At 36.8% G+C, this 19119-nt stretch overlaps 1 protein-coding gene across 8 annotated transcripts; it reads right to left on the bottom strand.

The window, feature by feature from the left end:
- Positions 1 to 274: 274 nt before the first annotated feature.
- LOC307136812 (uncharacterized protein) lies at positions 275 to 6459 on the bottom strand. 8 transcript variants are annotated; one of them, XM_079834106.1, is made up of 12 exons: positions 6366 to 6459; positions 5111 to 5731; positions 4163 to 4313; positions 3700 to 3922; positions 3307 to 3580; positions 3039 to 3216; positions 2844 to 2920; positions 2565 to 2745; positions 2167 to 2415; positions 1909 to 2080; positions 1364 to 1512; positions 275 to 1207 (listed from the first exon to the last, which is right to left on the bottom strand). In XM_079834106.1, the coding sequence occupies exons 2-12, from the start codon at positions 5384 to 5386 to the stop codon at positions 1095 to 1097; spliced, it is 2043 nt and encodes a 680-aa protein (XP_079690232.1). In that variant the 5' UTR covers positions 5387 to 5731; positions 6366 to 6459; the 3' UTR covers positions 275 to 1094. The 8 variants fall into 8 exon arrangements, with proteins under 8 accessions (XP_079690232.1, XP_079690231.1, XP_079690230.1 ...); XM_079834104.1 differs by having other exon boundaries at positions 660 to 1207; positions 2565 to 2760; XM_079834109.1 differs by having other exon boundaries at positions 661 to 1207; positions 1913 to 2080; positions 2565 to 2760.
- Between the last annotated feature and the right edge of the window lie 12660 nt (positions 6460 to 19119).

Raw genomic sequence — 19119 nt, 5'->3', positions numbered from 1 at the left:
CTTACCTTCACCGGTAGCCTGTGCTTTGGGTAGTAATAGAAACAATGGCGTCAATAAAACCCTACCAATTTGAGCCCGAATCGGACCCTGAACATTTTAGTGAAGATGATCAAGCAGAACCTGTTCAAGAACGGCTGTTAAATGACGTTTCAGAATGGTTAGTTTTTTTGTTGTTGTCTCATAATTTTTAAATACGTTGTTATTTAATTGTACTAATTATAATAGTTGATGTTTAATTTATAACAATAATAAGTTTCTAACAAAAGTGTATTCAAGAACCTTTTTTTTATTATTTTATTAGGTGTACATGTAATAACTGTGTAAAAATGCCAACTGAAGTGGAAAACATCTGCTGCAAAGAAATACAGAAGGTAGTTTAATAAGCTAGTACCAAAATTTTGCAAAATGTGTTTATAGTTATGTATTAATCCTTTTTTATATTTAAAAGATGAACATGGGTTAATTGTACAGTATATACTCATTGTCTTGCATTACTGTTTAGGTTGTAAAACGAATGATGGAGGTTCCAGACCCTCCTACGTGTATGGTTGAGCATCCAGGTTTCGAACCAAACTGCTTAAATATGTATACGTTACAAAATATACATCATATTTACAGAGCCGACTATGGACCAGTGAGGCGCAGAAATGAAGCGGAGTAAGTATATATTACATTTTATTAAATGACGTAGTGTAAAATATAAAAAAAACAGAAAATATATACAAAAAAATATATACAAGTATAGACATGATATTTATAAATCTTTTTCTATCAAACACAGAAACTATCAAAATATCAATTTGTATCAAACATGTTTACACATCACATATACATGTATCAAATATACCACTGTTTTATTTACAATGTTGGTTCTTTTCCTGCCATAGGCGTTTCCGTTATCTGGCCTATCGCAGTTTTGTCAGCTGGTGCTGGGGCTATCTAGGACGTAGTGTGAGGGTTGTCATCCCGTCATGCGTTGTTGGCCGGATCCACCGACAGTTTCCTAATCAAGCTGGACAGTATGTTGGGTTCCGGCCACCCCTCGACTGAATCTTGACACACGGTGGGCAATCACCTCTTCTTTTGAGGGTTTTTCAAAATGTGATGACAGAAGGTGGAATGGGGATTGTCTGCAGCTCTTCCGCATATGGTGTGGGGTCCACAAAGACTTTATGTAGCATAAGGCTCATAAGGTCATCAACATAGCCTGTAATAAGACAGAATATTGAATCAGTATGGTTTTACATAATTACTTATACACAATCTACCTTTGTTTTATTATTTCGATTTCTGTTAATTTTTTATTTATTGAATTACAGCTATTTTTTATATTGTTGTTAATAAAATATATATTACAACTTACTGTATGTTGGCTCTACTTTCACTGGCTTTCCTGTGCATTCCCCTTTTTTGGACTTTGGAAAAAGGAATTTATACACAGCCTGTCCTTCAGTTGTTGTTGCCTGCTCACGGTTAGCATTTTCATTATAGTGCATTGCTGCAAGATACAGCCTGTAATCATTGCACAATCCATGAAATATGCAAAGATTAGTAGACTGTATTGTGGCAAATAAACAAACAATTATGAATAAGAGACAAATGTTCAAGCAATGATTATAATGGTTTCTTTCTTGCATCAAAGGCTAACAGTCGCACAGTCAGTCAAGAGAATTTGAGAGTGTGTACCAAGATGGGAGGCTCTCTACCTCTTTATATCTCTGCTACTAATAACATAGATTACATAGGGCCACAGGCAAGCCTCCTAGCAAATTGAACCTTTTTCTGCCTCATTAGGAAAGTACATTATTTATTATAGGGAAAGATCATTAATATTAATAAAATAATGAATAAAAAAACATTTCCATAACAATGTTTATAAATATTACGAAATATGTCAAAGATTATTACCTACACAACATTCCTATGAATGGGAAAATCACGTTCTTTGGGGCAAAACGCAAAATCAGACTGTGGAATGCCTCCAGTGACGACGTCTGAAAGTGGTGGCTGAGCTTTTCTATATCCTTGAGAACTCTCTTATTGTATAATAGCTTTTCCACTTTGTGGAGTGCTACTGATCCTGTAACCAAACAGAGAAAAAAAATTAAGAAAAATTGAAATTTTTACTACACTGTCGTTTTATTTAGTCTCTCTATATAGTCATACCTGTTTGGAACCATTTTGTTGGATCTCTGGAAACTTTGTCTGGGTGTTCACACTTGGGGAAGAGGTGGTTATCATGAACATGTACATTTTGTATGTGGTTATGCAGTGAATTCCACTTTGCCACCTTTTCAGGCCCAGACTTAGAGGAACTTGCACTCCAGTAAACATGGTTTTTGATGCTGTGCAACCATTTTTTCAGCACCTCGCAGTCCTTCGTTTTGGAAAGTTTATCAAGTTTCTTAGATAAGCCTGTACAAAGTAAAAGCTTGGTTGTACAATCATTATTGCAAAATAATCAAATAACACCAAAAATAAAAATGAACAAGTTAGGTTGAACACAGTTAATTGAACAAGAATCAACTTTGTATTTGATTAAAAACACAAAGATAAATAATTACCTTTCTCAAAGTGCCACACGTCATAAAACTGAGTGATATTGCGGTCCCTCAGGTACTTCTGAATCTGCGGATGGCGATCGGTGACTATGTAGTCAACAGCTAAACCATTAGACTCCAGCTTATCGAGACAACGCTTTAATCCCTCTTTTTCCATATGATAACTGCCTCCAACCTCGTTGCTCTGTTGTTGGGTACACTACATTTCAAATGTATGACTATAAACAACAACAGATTAATGAAAGTGTAACTATTTTTTAAAAATGCTTAGTAATTACTAACCTGAACTAGTTGAAGATCCAGAATTTTGTTGGTTTCCATGTGCATAATGGTGTAGCTGCCAAATTTGGCTGAGTGTCCTATTGTAAACATCGTAATCATATATAGAACATTACTGAGCACATCAGTATCATAATTTAGGAAAACTCAAAGACTATAAAATAAACAGCGTGACTTTTTTTTATACTCTAAGCATACCTGGTGTGTCAGCACGCATATCTCCAGCCACAGCAACATTTCCTCCCTCTTGCAGCTGCCTTATAAGATTCAGTTGGTCTTGGTTCCACTTGTGTATTATGGTAGGCTCAATGAAATTCCTGGCATGAATCCTAAAAGTTACAAAATGTATCATCTGGAGCTTCATGGCCTTGAAAATCTATGAACATATAAATTAAATAACATTAATAAAGTATAAAATTACTGAAACAACAGTACTTTTTTGTGAATTTTATTGTAATTGTAATACCTTCTCTAGTTGTTTAAAAGATCCCCCGGTAAAATATGTTGCAGCAGACAATAGCAAGTTTCCAAGTGGGGTACTCCCTACAATGGGCTGGCTCTGCCACTGTCTGTGGTAGTTACACTTTTCACAAAGCTGGGTGAATGCAACAAAAGTCCCCCTTCGTCTACTCTGGACAACACACTTCGTCTCACAAACTGGACAGGACATAAATAGCTCTCGAAGACAGCTTTCAAAAACAATGTATTTGTTATCGCTGTGGTCAGGCTGTGGATCTATCCTAAGGCAATATAAAAAGATTAAATATTAGGAAGTGGCTTTCATGTTATATATATATATTTTTTTTTAAAACACAAATGTATTGGTAAAAATGTGTGTAAATATGTATTGATATCTTACGTCAATTCAGAATCATCAGTGACAAAAGAATCTGGATTATATGTGGAATCATTGGGTTCGACATGTAATTCTGATTCTTCCTCCTCCACATCTAACACCAGACGAGGTCTTTTGCTGGGCCTGAAGATTGAGCCCCTTACTGGTGTTGAAGACAGCTGCACATCAGGAAACATGTCAGTTGTTTGAGTGCCCACATCATGACCATAAAATGTTGCCTGAATGCCTACAAATAAAAAAAATATATATATACAATTACTCAAAACCATCTGTCATGCCATTACAATTTTTTTTACAGTGAGACACACAAGCCACTTTTTAATACACATAATTTTCATTAGCCAGTAGAACAATTATAATTAAAAAACAATATGTACTAGTACTGCATATGATAAAGTATCACACAAACATATTTAATGTCTGTATTTCATTCCTTTGCTCCTAAAGTGGAAATTGCTCAATGTACCCATTGAAAGTTGTGTGCCCACTGATCGCATCTTTGGCTTTATCTCTGTGGCTACAGTTTCAGTCTCTATAGGGTCTGACTGACATCCAACTTCATGAAGTGTAGATGTAGTGGGGAACTCTTGGGAACTCGAACCCTGCTGAGATGTTGTCTGTAAATAAGAGGAAAAACATACATTTGACATGTAAAAGAGTAGAAAAAAATGAATTACTGTATAATAATACAATTAGAGAGGAAGAATTGTGCACACAACCAATGAAACTTTTACATGTGCAAGATTCAATAAAGAATAAATCAAAGTAAACAAATTGGCACACTGTTAATACTGCTCCCAAAGATTTATTAAAACATGCAACATTTCAACCCAAAAGGGTCTTCGTCAGGGAGCAGTATTAACAGTGTGCATATTTTTGTTTACTTTAATAATACAATTAAACCACATAAAATAAGCTTCATAAACAAGAATTTCATATAATTGTTCTAACAAATTATAGCCTAATACAGTTGTCAAATGGATTTTTTACGAGTAAATACTGCGGATCTATAGTGATCGTTACTGAATGTCACCTTTGTATTTTTAGAACGAGTATAGCCAAATATCTGTCGCAAGAACTATTAACCCGAAACGAACACTAAACTGGCTTTACTATAGTAGCCAAATCAAACACAGAACCATGTTTAGCATGCCAGTAGATAAACAATAGCCTACATAAAAGCTCTAATCAAAGAATCATTTACACTAATGCCAAGTTCGCTGTTGAGATTTTAAACAGTTTGTAACGTGAGGTGTTTGTCAGATAACGTTAAGTATGAATGAGCATTTAACAAACTGGTTTGCAGAGCCAAACAGCGTTGTCATCTGTTTACTTCCTTGCTACAACGTAGACTACAATTAACAACACAAACTATTACAGGAAAACACATCGACGATAAATAAATCATACTTACTGGTTGTCGCTCATAAACAGCAGCTTCTGGTTTTAAAGTTGGAACTGATCCATCTTTCAGGACAAGCCGTTGTGCAAATCCTGCATTAAACTCGCGAAGATTGTGGAAACATTCCTCCGTGAAATGTGCAGCACATAGAGTGAGATTTGGATAATAATTATGAGGGACCGAGTTAAAAATAAAGGTTAACCATTGATCCCTAACTCCCCCGTCCCTAGGAAGCCTGAACAAAGTGGTCCTGCAATTGGGATGAAAATAGCAGCGTTTCTTCGGCATTGCGGCAAAAACACAGCCTACTAACGCTTCCCCGCGGCGATACAAAATTGCCTCGCCCCCCTTATTTCATATTCCCCGGAGGAGGGGTTTATGTAAATATTGGGCCTGGTGATGTCAGCAAAACCTGGGTGAATGTGTAGTAGTCCCTAGCGGCCGTTTGCTGTAGTCCTTAGAAACTGATTTCTTTAAAAGCAAATATCTCCCTTTGCTTTAAACTTTGAACGTTGTAACTTTGCAGATGTTGTTTATGCTCAAACAGCAACATTACACACTAGCTAAAGTTAGAAAAGTGAAATCGTGGTTTACCTCCCCTTTAAGTGATTGTTTGATGACGACGACTGTATTCTGAAAGTAAAAATATGGGAAATAAATAAACATGAACAAGTAAATATATATTACTGATCAATACCGATAAATAAAAATGTGTTTGTTTGTTTGTCTTTGTTTATGCTGTTCCATCTTCAGATCTCTGATCTGCTCTCTCAGCAAAAAATATGAAGGCTGGGATGTAAACCATAGCCTAGTCTATATTTTGTTTATTTATGTATTTCTGTTATTTCCAGAAGTCCAGAAATGTTATGTTTTCAGGCACTGTGCACTTTGCAAGACGTGGTTAGTTTTTTAAACAGACATCACAATGTCTTGAATAAATACAAATACCGTGAACAAACACTTTTTTGGGTTTACAGACGGGATGATTTCTATCATTGTATCAACAAAGAGGGGAAAACGAGCCCTGCATTAGATATGATTTTTAAAAACTATGTTTACCAGTGTTCATTGCCTAAAACTAAAACAACTCATAAGCTTCCAAAATGATAATGTGAAAAACAGTCGGTAACGAGTTTAAGTTTCTCGAGCGTAATGAACATCAGTCGGTTCATTTCGATTCATTTCTGAGTGATTCACTAAATGCACCGACTCGTTTAGTCGTTAGGATTTAGATTTGTCCTAATAAATGATAAATGAATGAACTCACAGTATGAAAACAACAGATTTAGAGCAGAATGAGCGGCTGTGTCCCACTTCTCACGTTTCTGTTCTTCCCTCGCTCACTTCTCTTCTTCTCCTTCTAGACTCGGATGTGTGTCGTTGCTTCGGCTGCTCGAGCGCCTCCACTGGCGGAACTCTTTATATTTAGAGAACAGGCGATGCGTCGCGGTAAAGTTAAAGTTGCTAATTTAAAGCAATATTATTTAAACCCCGGAATTGGTTAAATATGAAGAGCATCAAGTAGACATTACAAAAAGTAGCTTTAGAAAGACACAAACTCAGATCTCAGATCTTCGAAGCTGCATCCATTGGTATTTACACACATTTACACACCGTTTATTGCAGCTCAGAGGCAACAGGAATGAAATTACAATTACATAAATAATGCCATTAGATGAATGGGTTTATAATGAGTATTAAAGTGTCATTATTTACTCTCCCTCATGTAGTTTCAAAACTGTATGACTTTCTTTTTTCTGTGGAACATAAAACTTTATAAAGTAAACACTGCATTTACACCTTAAGGGTTCATGTCTGTCATTTTGTGCTCCTGTTAGTTTGTTTAGACGTCAATGTTCACAGCAGATTTAGAGCCGATTCTTCATCCATGAAAGCTTTAAATTACTGAGAATGACATCAAACTCCACATTCACTTCATATAGAAATTGATTAATTTTATTGAGACAGAATCTTGTAGCAAATTAGCCAATTCTAAGATATTCTAAGAAAAGGGCATTTTTCACAGCCACAGAAAAATAACTCTTTCTTAGCAGGTACAGCGCTTAGAGCGTGTTACAATCCCAGAAATTGCTAATTTGACGTTGCGGCAAGTAGAGAAACAGAACCAAATATGTATTGTGCACAAGTTTTATTCTCTAAACACACATACATAGGTAAGATGGAAAGTGACAGAATCGATTTCTTCTGCGTTGAATGAAGAAGATATGAAGTTGCATATATGTTCACAGATAGCACACGTACGTCTGCAAGATGTCTGTTAAAGATCACTTCATCTGGAAAGCATCTGCTGTTTACTAACCTCTGATAAACGTCTTTAAAGGGATAGTTCACCCAAAAATGAAAATTCTGTCATCATTTTCTCACCCTCAAGTTGTTCCAAACCTGTATGAGTTTCTTTGTTCTGCTGAACACAGAAGAAGATATTTTGAAGAATGTTTGTAACCAAGCAGACGGAACAACTTTTGACTACCATAGTAGGGAAAAAAATACTATGGTAGTCAATGGTTGCTCTCTCTCTGCTTTGTTACAAACATTCTTCACTATATCTTCTTTTGTGTTCAGCAGAACAAAGAAACTCATACAGGTTTGGAACAACTTGAGGGTGAGAAAATGATGACAGAATTTTCACTCTCCCTTTAAGATGTCAGTTTTACATACATTCTAAATCATAAACATCTTAAAGATGTTGTTTAACCCTTAAAGACCTAGAACATTTTTGGGGCGCCTGACTTGTCTCTACTTTATTTTATTTTTTTTTCACCCATTCTAGCAGTTAGCTTCAAGTGTCATATATCATTTTAAACAGGAGAACATGAAGTTTCCATCAAGCTCATTTGAAGTCCGACCCAATTTTAAATTGATTTAGTCTGAGAATGGATTAAATTAATAGAATTTGAAGAAAAACTGCATCAAAAATTTGGTGTTTTTACTGTGAACTCAAACAGAACTTTATGAAGTTTGGATTTTTTTCCTTTAAAAGTTAGACTTCCAGATTAAATTTTGTCTACATGTAACAATCCCTCAGCAAGTTATAACAATTTATTATAATATTATTCTAGGCGTTTTTGAGTGAAAACAGATGTATTTTATTTACTGACAATGTAGACTGTCAAAAAAAGACAATGTAATTTGGACAAAAAATGTCCATGGAGTGGAAAAAAGTTCAGAGGGTAATGTAAATACTTAGAAAGATTGTTATTTAATAACAGAACACTGAAACGGTGTAAAACACAAACTACATACAAATAGAGAAATATTCTGACTTTTGCGTGCTGTGCTATGTGAGAGAGTGCTCTACATATGTTAATTTTGGTTTATTTTCATGCACGCAAATACACTCTCACATTGTGTCAGAGAAACATGATTGGTGGTTCAAATGACCAAACACTATGTTTATTGGTTGAGTTGAGTTCAACTAATCTGGGGGCGGGGGTGGGGCTGGGATTAATGATCAACAATCGTTTCTGTTTGGCTCAGGGGAACAACCCACATGTGTTTCCTTGACGAATCAATGCGGCAGATTTTGATGACGCATCCATGCTCACCACAGAGCCTCTGAATAATCAATCTCGAGAATGTGATACTTCTGAAAAGATACGATTTTCCTCTTTACGGTGCATTTTACTGCATACAGATTGGATTAGCGGTTTAAAAGTTATTAAACATTTCAGAACGTTAGTTATTTTTAGCAGCGGGCGGCTCTCTAGGTCTTTAAGGGTTAAACCTCTATTTGACATCTGAAACGTCCTATAGACGTATTGCAGATGAGCAAACGCTCTAATACAGGGGTGTCCAATCCTGCTCCTGGAGGGCCACTGTCCTGCAGAGTTTAGCTCCAACCCCAATTAAGCACACCTGTACAAGCTAATCAAGGTCTTATTAGGCATACTAGAAACTTCCAGACAGGTGTTGAGGCAAGTTGGAGCTAAACTCTGCAGGACAGTGGCCCTCCAGGACCGAGTTTGGACACCCCTGCTCTAATACATACGTCTTCCAGATGTAAACACACACATCAAATTGACGTCTCCAAGATGTACGTGTGCTCTCATGCTGGCACGCGACCGTGTGGTCGGACCGGGTTTCCAGTCCCACACACGCACAGCAATCAGAAGAAGCAGGAAGAGAGTTTGGGATCTACATGGTGGCCTTTTAACCTCTGAGGATAGCCTCTCCTCCATGAGGCCAGTGAGCCAATCGTACTTAAAGGGTTAGTTACTTAAAGCTCTATAAAGCTTTAAATATGGATATTTTTCTTACACAAACTTATCTCTTCGCTTCAGAAGGCCTTTATTAACCCCCTTTATTATTTGGGTATGTCGTTTTCATAAAATTCTCAAAAATAGGGGCACAAGTTAAGAGGTTAAGTTAATATATATTTATTTTGGACTCTTGTTAAAGGGTCATGAAACCCTTAGTTTCAGCAGCAGTCAGTTCTCACCAGTTTTGAAAAATGCTATAAAAGTGGGCGTGGTTTAAGACTGACAGCCCACCAACGGCTTCTGATTCAGACAATTTTATTTCGCTCTCATTAAACGCATCAAGCACAATATACACATGGATTTGTGAGCTTACCGTTACACAAATACATATATATCCTGTGACACTGTAAGACCGCATGAATTCGCTCCAATAATCTGTAGCAAAACGCGGTGAAGGCCGCACGCGTGTTCAGTGTTTCAGCTGGAAAAATGGATTTGATTATAATATTCTTTATCTTACTCCATTAATCATAATTCTCGCATTTAGAAGAGAATGCCAACTGGTTGTTTGGTCATTTATATGATAGTTAATCATACATTTAATCATTCCGTTTTAACCCTTTGTTGCAATTATACCGTTCCACATTGGAGATAGTTAATAATTACAGATTAATTCAGAAAGGATAAAAATGTAACAATTTATTAACAATCAAGTAAATGTAAAATGTCAATTACATAATAGACAGAAATCTCTTTTAAAAGGAAACACAAATTCTAATTATGGTTACACTTAAAATAGTTTCAAATAGATGTACACTTAAACCCTTAATTCTACTTAGTAGGCCTCTGCCTAGAATGTTACCTGAGAGAGAGAGAGAGAGAGAGAGAGAGAGAGAGAGAGAGAGAGAGAGAGAGAGAGAGAGAGCTAAAGAGCTAAAGAGCAGCTCTCTCTAGAGAAAGCCAGAGAATCCAAAAGAGCGCGAGCTACGGTTGAAATCCTCTTTTATCCTTTTCCCTGATGTCACCAAACTCAAATCTGACTCTTTCAAAACTGACCAATCAGACCTAAAGACGTTTGAAAGTAACCAATCAGACAAAACTTCCCCCATTGTATCAAAGGTGTGAAAACCATTTGGCCAGCCAGCCATTCCTTTGTTCTTCTAACTCCAACTGGTCCCTCTGATGGCGTTAAGGTGGAGGGGGTTGAGTCAATTTCAAATATCTTGATCACGACGATGGCTGCTAACAGCAAAGCAGATGATGTTGTTCTATTTCAAATATCTTTGATTATTTTCCACCTTACAACACCTATAATTCAATGGACATTTAAATGCACAGCCAGTCGCAATTTGTTCTTTGCATCGAAAATATATATGAACGCGGTGTTGCATACCTTTGATAACTTTCGAGGCTTATTTTGTGGAGTTTTTATAAGCCGTTTGGTCGGTTAAATGGCTGTGAAGAGTGGTTACACTCTTCACAGTGTGGATGAATCGCGTTTGTGTGAAGACTGAAGAGAACGTAGGCGATGCAGAAACTCATACAAAGTTTTTGATCCATTAATGCATCTCTCACTTACTGTGTGCGATCTCACTGTTTGAAGCACCAGTCAGAGGAAAATGCCTACCAACACGTGGTCATGAATAATTTACCTATCGTAAGCCACACCCCCCTTAGTTACTGTTGCTAACTCAGACTAACAAACGGAGTTGCTAACTGTCTTACAATGACAGCTGTCAGTGTGAAAAACTGCTTAAGTGCGCATTAACGTCTCTTTCACAAACTCTCTTATACACAGCAAATTATACAAAAACACTCATACAACTACTAACAGTAAACAAATATATACAGACCGTGTGCCTTTTAGGGGGTGCTAATAAATTGTAAACTTTGTATCTGAAAACAACTCTGCTTTTAAACTGCTAGCTCTCCCTTTCACTACCCATAGACTACACTAATAGCCATCAAAATAGGAGTCCCTCCTTAGTAAGATAGATAATGTAGACCTTAAACATATCTAAACTCACAGAAATATAAAAAAAATATATACAAAAACAAATCGTTTTTTGTTAACGTTACATGACGTGAGAACAAGTTATTTCGGTTTGTATATTAGCAGGGACTCACTAACTTTAATCGTAACTGAATGAGAGTATGACCACCGCAAAATCCTCTCAGAATACCTGGAATCAGTGTTAAAGGCACATAGTTTTACCATTTTTGTAGCATAAACACCATCAAACCAATGAGAGCTTCGGATTTTCCAATGCATCTCTATGGCGCTCAAACCTAAAGATGTCCGAGTTCCGGTCCCTTCGCAACTGATACTCAACTGCTATTGGCTCATCTGCATTCGAGGGGCGGGGCTTACCGATAGGTCAATTAAGCACGTGCTGTCATGAATTAAGCAACGCTAACCCTAACGCATAGGATAAAGACACGCAGTCTCATGAATAATTGTGAGACACAGATGAGTCATCGCCGTACTATAGTACGAGAAAACATCACATCCTATGACGTTGACATGAAGACAATTTTAAACCAGGAAGTAGAAAATAGAACAAAAAGGTTTAAAATTAACCAGTTTTCTCCCACATTAAAAACTAACAGATGATAGCATTGTCTTCCATGATGTTCAACACACATACTTCTGTTAAAATCTCAGAAAATTTAGTTTAGGGTTTCATGAGCCTTTAACACTAGCAACTGCTCAGAAAAAAAAGCACCTTTATTTACGTAGCTTTATTGAACATTTTTATTCATCTTATGCACCTTTTTAATGTTTTTTTTTTGTAATTTACACAGAAAATACAACTTATGTGTGTCTGATCATTACAACATGCTTCCACAGTGTGAGCACTTGTACGGTTTCTCTCCAGTGTGAGTTCTCTGATGTGATTTTAAGTGGTTGAACAATGTATAGGTCTTCCCACAGTCAAAGCACATATAAGGTCTTGCACCAGTATGAATATGCTCATGTGCTTTTAAATTTTCCTGTAGTGTAAAACTCTTTCCACAAAAAGAGCAAGAGTAGGACTTCACACCAGCATGAAGTTTAAGGTGTCTATTTAAGTTTGATTCATAAAAAAAAGTTTTCTCACACTGATCAAAGCTGAATGATCTCACTCCAGAGTGACGGAGCATATGAGTGTCGAGAGTGTTTTTGTGAGCGAAACTCTTCCCACACTGAGAGCTTTTGAACGGTTTTTCTCCAGTGTGAATCCTCATGTGTGCGTTACGGTTTGATTTTACATTGAAAATCTGTCCACACTGGGAGCAGGTGAAAGATCCTTTGCCTGCAGCTTTCTCAGTCTGTGAAATGCTTCTGTCTTCAGTCACTTCCACCGGGTCTAAAATCAACATTAAATTCCCATAATTTAATTAAAGGAGGATACATTACAAACAAAATATAGTTTACTTTTGAGTCTAATAATATCTAGTTTAGATGTATTATTATATGTCAGTAGTTGTAATGTTCCTCATTATATACCCCTTTTCCACCAGAATGAACCGGGTGCTAGTTCAGAGCTAGTGCTAGTCCCAGTTCATAGTTGGTTCGACTGAGGAGCCTTCTATGAACCGATTGCTTTGCCACATGATGAGAGCCACGACAGAGCCAGGTCTTACGTCACTGTACACGTCTCATCTTTCTCAGCAACGATAGCGAGGCAGCGGGAAACACAAACACACCAGACTTGTTCGAGATGCATCAGCGCTGCGCAGACCGATCCATAAGGGGTCATATACTCTCGCTGGACTCGTCATACAGCGATTGGTCTCTGCACAGCACCGCTGCGAACAAGCCTTTCATCAACAATGCAAACGTTGCGTTACTATTGATTCACGTGGCTTTACGATCCTACATCGGCATCAAAACAACGAAAACACAGTGAATCCAACGCATTCATGCAGCTCGCCGTAATTTGTATAGACGGAGATTACAATCGAGCAGCAGCTATTAGCTCCAATAGCTGCTATTTAAAAAACGCTGGATCTCAAGTTTGTGTTGGTCTTGTTGACCCCGCCCCCAGCGCCTGACGTAATCGGTTCTTAATTCTAGCCCTGTTCTAGCCCAGCAATGTTTTGGTGCTACTTAAGAACCACTTTTCCTGGCTCGGAGCTGGGGCTTTGTGTGTGGAAACACAAAGAACCGATTTGAAACTAGGCTCCGAACTAGCACCAGCACTGTCTTGGTGGAAAAGGGGTAAAAGAGAATGAAGGAAAACACCAACCTATTTGTTCCTCTGTCTCTTCATCTTCTTTTCTACGGGGTTCTTCCTCAAACTCCATCTTTACAATAGTATGTCTCAAGTTTCCCCTGCTTGCTTCTTCTCCTGTGGGAAGATGGGAATATTTCCAGCATTTAAACTCTCATGAACGGCTGTGGGAGCGTGATGATTATCACACTTCAGGGCTCTAGAGTGCGACCAAAATTTGTAAAGGTGCGACTAAAATTTTTCCTAGGTCGCACCGGTACACCTAACGTCATTGCATGCGCTCAGCTGCCTCTCCTTTGACATGTCGTGGTCTAAACCAATCAGAGACAGAGATTGGGAGGGTCTTTGCCTCTGATTGGCTGTGCTACAGATATTCCTGCTCCGTGCTGTGTGTGTGTGTGTGTGTGTGTGTGTGTGTGTGTGTGTGTGTGTGTGTGTGTGTGTGTGTGTGTGTGTGTGTGTGTGTGATTGAAATTGCGACCTGAGCAGCACCAGAGAATCAGTTACGGCAATCAGCAATCAGCAAGCTAAACGCGATGCTGAAACGGTTTGTGAGTCCATTTCACTATGTGTGTGTGTGTGTGTGCGCGAATGAACGTGAACTTGTGCCGCCCTAAACTACTTCATTGTCATGACAACCGCCTGTCAGTGTCAGCTCAGGTAGTGCGAGAATCAAAACATCTAGTAATAGCGCAGCATGTTTTAGGCAAATAAAAAAAATTCTAACGTTAACATTAAAGTGAAAGAGTCCTGTAACTAATAACGTCAAGCAAACCACCAAAACAAAATCGTTGTGTGTAATCTTCCTTTGAAGAGACTGGCATATCGCACTGCAACATTTCCCTCAGATACAGTAAATGCTTAACCCAGTCGGCGTCACTACTGTGATTGTTTTTGGAATATAATATAACAATGCACAATCTCTTTGAGAACGATATTTGCTGATATATCTACTATCCTACCTGAAACGCTAACGTTATCATTGTTAATTTGTTGTGCCTGCTGCAAAGTTACTTTCTGGCTCTTTGAAAAAACTTTCGACCACTTTTAATCCTGCGGTGATCAACCAAGCCTGTAGTGCTCCTGTCAGAAATTGAAGCTTTCGCGCCTCGATCGCCCCCCGGTGGCCGGTCCCAGTATAGCTCCTAAACCCTACCCCTCCATGTATTTGAATGGACGCGAGACACACTAAACAATTTAATTACACTTCAAATAATTGTTTCCTAAAGATGGTTTCTGTCATTTTAGGCAGTTTTTATTACGATAATTTCATTTCAAGTGTTCGTTTTTTAAATAAGTTTAGTTTTAGTGAGTTATTTGATGCTATAAAAACGGGGGGTGTGACGTCATGATTGACAGCTGAGATTGACGGCTTCTCTGAGTGAAGTTGTCACTGAGGCACTAACAGACTTTTTTCGGGATTTTTGGGAGGAGATTGGAGCTTTAGCTTTAATTTCTACATTTCCATAACTGTTTATTTCACACCAACACAATGAATTATTCTGCATCTGTGAGAGTGTGGGCGGGCTTTTGATAATCGCGCCTCTACTTCCTGTTCTCTACTGCGCAACTCCGGTCCCAAGATCGCTACTGCGCAGACTCTGTCCCAAGATGTCAGCGCCGTGAGCGGGCCTATGAAAGCTTCAACTATGGTCAGCGGAAGTCAATGAAGTCGCGTCGTCCATATTTTTTTACGGTCTATGTGATCAACCCGTAATAATTCATAATTTCATTATAGCATTTGTTCCTGCTGGCACAATTTTATTAAGAAATATAAAAAAACTATACAAGCCTTACTGATAGGCTATAATAGTAAATGCTAACGTATATAATAGTAAATAGTAAACGTTTTATATATATATATATATATATATATATATATATATATATATATATATATATATATATATATATATATATATATATATATATATATATATATATATATATATATATATATATATATATATATATAGCAAGCAGAGGAAATTAAAAAATTCCGTATTTTTATTTATTATGAGTTGTATTTCATTGTTTATTAATTCATTATCTTTTAAATTAAGTTATAACACTTTGTTTAAACTGTAGTTTTAAAATATTAATGTTCAAAGCATTATATCCCTTGATTTTAATTGTAACTGCATATATTATGTTGTCATTTAAATAATATATGAATGTATTGGAGTGTGATAAAAAGGTGACCTTGAAATTGTGGCGTTAAAGGCGAAGCGAGCCGGGGGAAATTTTTGGGTGCACCTAAATAAAAAAGTTAGGTGCAACAGTGCAACCAAGGCAAAAAGTTAGCCTGGAGCCCTGCACTTAAAATCACTCTCAATTATCCAAATAGTTGTTTAAAAACTACTATTTATGATTACGTAACGTTCAACTCACCTGGCTGATTTTTTAATTTGCTCTATCATAAATTATGGTTTGTCATAGATTGATTAAAAACCATTGTGAGCTAAGCTGATCTTAAAGTTCATAGATGGCCATGTTCTCTCAAGATCAACTAAGGCTCATAAAGGTTTTTGGGAAGCTCTGGTCAGTGTAGCTCCAACCCACATTAAACACACCTGAACCAGTTGATCATGGTCAGGATTACTAGAAATGTGGGGCAAACATCAAATGAGTGCTTTATATGATACTGCAAATAGTTATCTATAACTTCAAAAGTGGAGAAATGAGCTTCATGTTTCCAGCACTTTTTTAAAGCAATTAATTTATTCATTATGTCACTAAACTCAATCTTTACATGTGGTTATGTACATAAACAACCAATCAATATAAGTTTCAGTAGCGATAGATTAGGATTAGGGTTGGGCTATGTCTCCTAAATTGGCAGTTGACGATGTTTACAGTCAAACATTGACGATGATATCGTCGTTTTATTAATACAAATATATAATTTACAATATCTGTATTTTGCTATCTCTTTACATAAATACTATTTTCTACTTAAAAACTATATCATTTAGTTATTTTACTGACCCAAATAATGACTCATCCGCGCTAGGTTGCACGTGAGGGAAAAAAGTAGCTTCCTTCCACTTTTTATTTTAATATATCTCTTTACATAAATTACTATTTTCTACTTCAAAACTATAATTTCGTTATTAACCCAGTGTTTTGTATGTTAATGCTGTTTTACGTGAATAATACCGAGTGAAGCACAAAGCTTTATTTACAAAGGAAATAAATTTGCAGCCATCAATGGATTCATGCCGAATGAGAGAGGTAGGCTAAGCCCAATTTAAGATTTGTCAGCTTTTTTTATTCTGTTTTGCGATTTCCGTGAATTTTAACAATAGGCCTAACGTTAGTCCATTTTATCCCACATGGACATACATCTAGTTTCTTTTCTCAAATCTTCACTCGCGTCGCACCCATTTTCACAGGGAATTATAAACGTTTCTTCCTTTCATTTGTTTATAATTAAGTCTATTGTACCCATTCACGTCCTTTACTGTGGGAAAGTAGAAAAACACTGTAGGACGAATAGGCTACCTTTTTACTTAACACAGTTTGTGCTTGTTATTAGACTTGGTAAGGCGCGTCAAGTTTATTTGAATAGCGCATTTCACACACACAGGCCATTTTACTTTTGTTTTCTCTGGCAGTGAATAATCAAACATAGCTTAAATGTCTTGACCATGTGGAAGATAAAATTCGCTCTTCAGAACTTTTACAACAAGTGTTGCTTTGCAACATCAGGAGAACACATGAAGACGAAGATATTTGAGGTGTCTATCCAGCTTGTGTTTTATCTCACGCAGAGCAGTATATGACGCATCTTTGAGGGCAAATTAGATCATTCTTTAGGTTACCATTATTTACTGATAATCGTTTAAATGTTTTACAGGCTGTGGTGTGTTGTTTCACTGACGGAAGTGCTGAAATTAACACGCATGCTTATGAAATGGATGTTTGAGCCTCGTTTATTATTTCAAAATGTAGGCTACATCTGGCAAAGACTACAGTATTCAAAATAGAATATATGCATTAGTTATATTCTCAATTTAATTTACAGAGCAATCCCTGCAAAGTTTTTAGTTTAACTATAGAAGAGGATTGGTGTGCGTCGCACTCACAACAAGACTCACAATGGGGGGCGTGGTATCACGATGGTGGCGCTCCATTGTGATGTCAGTCAGCCATCACGATGGACGATGATATCGTATGATATCGTCCATCGGCACAACCCTAATTAGGATTCCCCCTGAGAACCTCCCTCTCCCACACACACACCGTGCCTTCAGAGGCCACTGAAGTGTTAATAGTCTAATCATTATAAACAGTTTTTTTTTTTTTTTTAAATAACTAAATAAAAAAAAGATTGAAAAACAATAACTGTAAATATTTTTTTGAGACCCACACTTTTCAGGGCTTCACAGCTCTAACAGTGGATGGTAAAGGCATAGTTGCCAGGGTCGCGGTTTTCCTGCACAATTGGGCTATTTTAAATAAGGCGTCGCGGGAAAAATTACGGAGCCGCGGGTTGCGGTTTTTTGGGCTAGTTTTATAATGTACCGTGGCCGCAAAAAAAAAAAAAATTAACCGTTTATTAGTTTGTATTGATCCCCGGGAATGAATACTTGGCAACAACCGCTGCTGCACGTGTGGATTTGATGTAACATCACATGAGTTATGCCTATTGGTGGTTTTAGTAGAAGCATCAGTTCGGTTGTCTGTGGATGAACAAGCAGCATTATATAATGTCAGGTAAATGGAGAAAAACCATCACCACAAATGCTTTCTCTCTTTACTGCTGAAATCTACTCAAAAGGGTACGTGGGGAAGAGAGCACAAATGTCTAAAAGAAAACAGCCCTGGGATTATATAGTTCTGTTATACACACATACGCTACCAGTCAAAAGTTTAGAAATTGTAATATTGTGTATTGTGTTTTTTAAGAAGTCTTTTCTGCTCACCAAGGCTGCATTTATGTTATAAAAAAATAAAAAGCTGTAATATTGTAAAATATTACTAAAATGTAAAGAAACTGTTTTCTATTTGAGTATATTTTAAAATGTAATTTAGTCTTGTGATCAATTTAAATTTAATAAAGATCAATTTATGATACATTTAAAGAAATTAATACATTTATTCAGCAAGGATGCATTAAATGGATCAAGTGACAGTATAGACATGTATAATGTTGCAAAAGCTTTATATTTCAGATAAATGTTGTTCTTTTTAACTTTCTATTCATTAAATAATCCTGGGAAAAAAATGTACACAACTGTTTTCAACATTGATAATAATCAGAACTGTTTCTTGAGCAGCAGATCGGTATATTAGAGCCATTTCTGAAGGATCATGTGAATCACAGAAATAAATTGTATTTCAAAATAGATTCAAAAAGAAAAAAAGTTATTTTAAATTGTAAAATATTTCACAATAGTTTCTGCATTTTGGATCAAATAAACGCAGTATTAGACACTTCTTTAAAGACAATCAAAATAGTAGTCAGTTTTCTAAACTTTTAATACAGGGAGTGCAGAATTATTAGGCACGTTGATTTTCTGATCATATTTTTTTTTCAGGCACATTTGACCAATTCCAAACCACAGTAATCCTAATAACT

The sequence above is a fragment of the Gobio gobio genome (assembly GCF_949357685.1).
Source record: "Gobio gobio genome assembly, chromosome: 14".
NCBI lineage: Eukaryota > Metazoa > Chordata > Actinopteri > Cypriniformes > Gobionidae > Gobio > Gobio gobio.
Note: the sequence above shows the minus strand (reverse complement) of the source record. Positions and strands in the feature narration are given on the sequence as shown.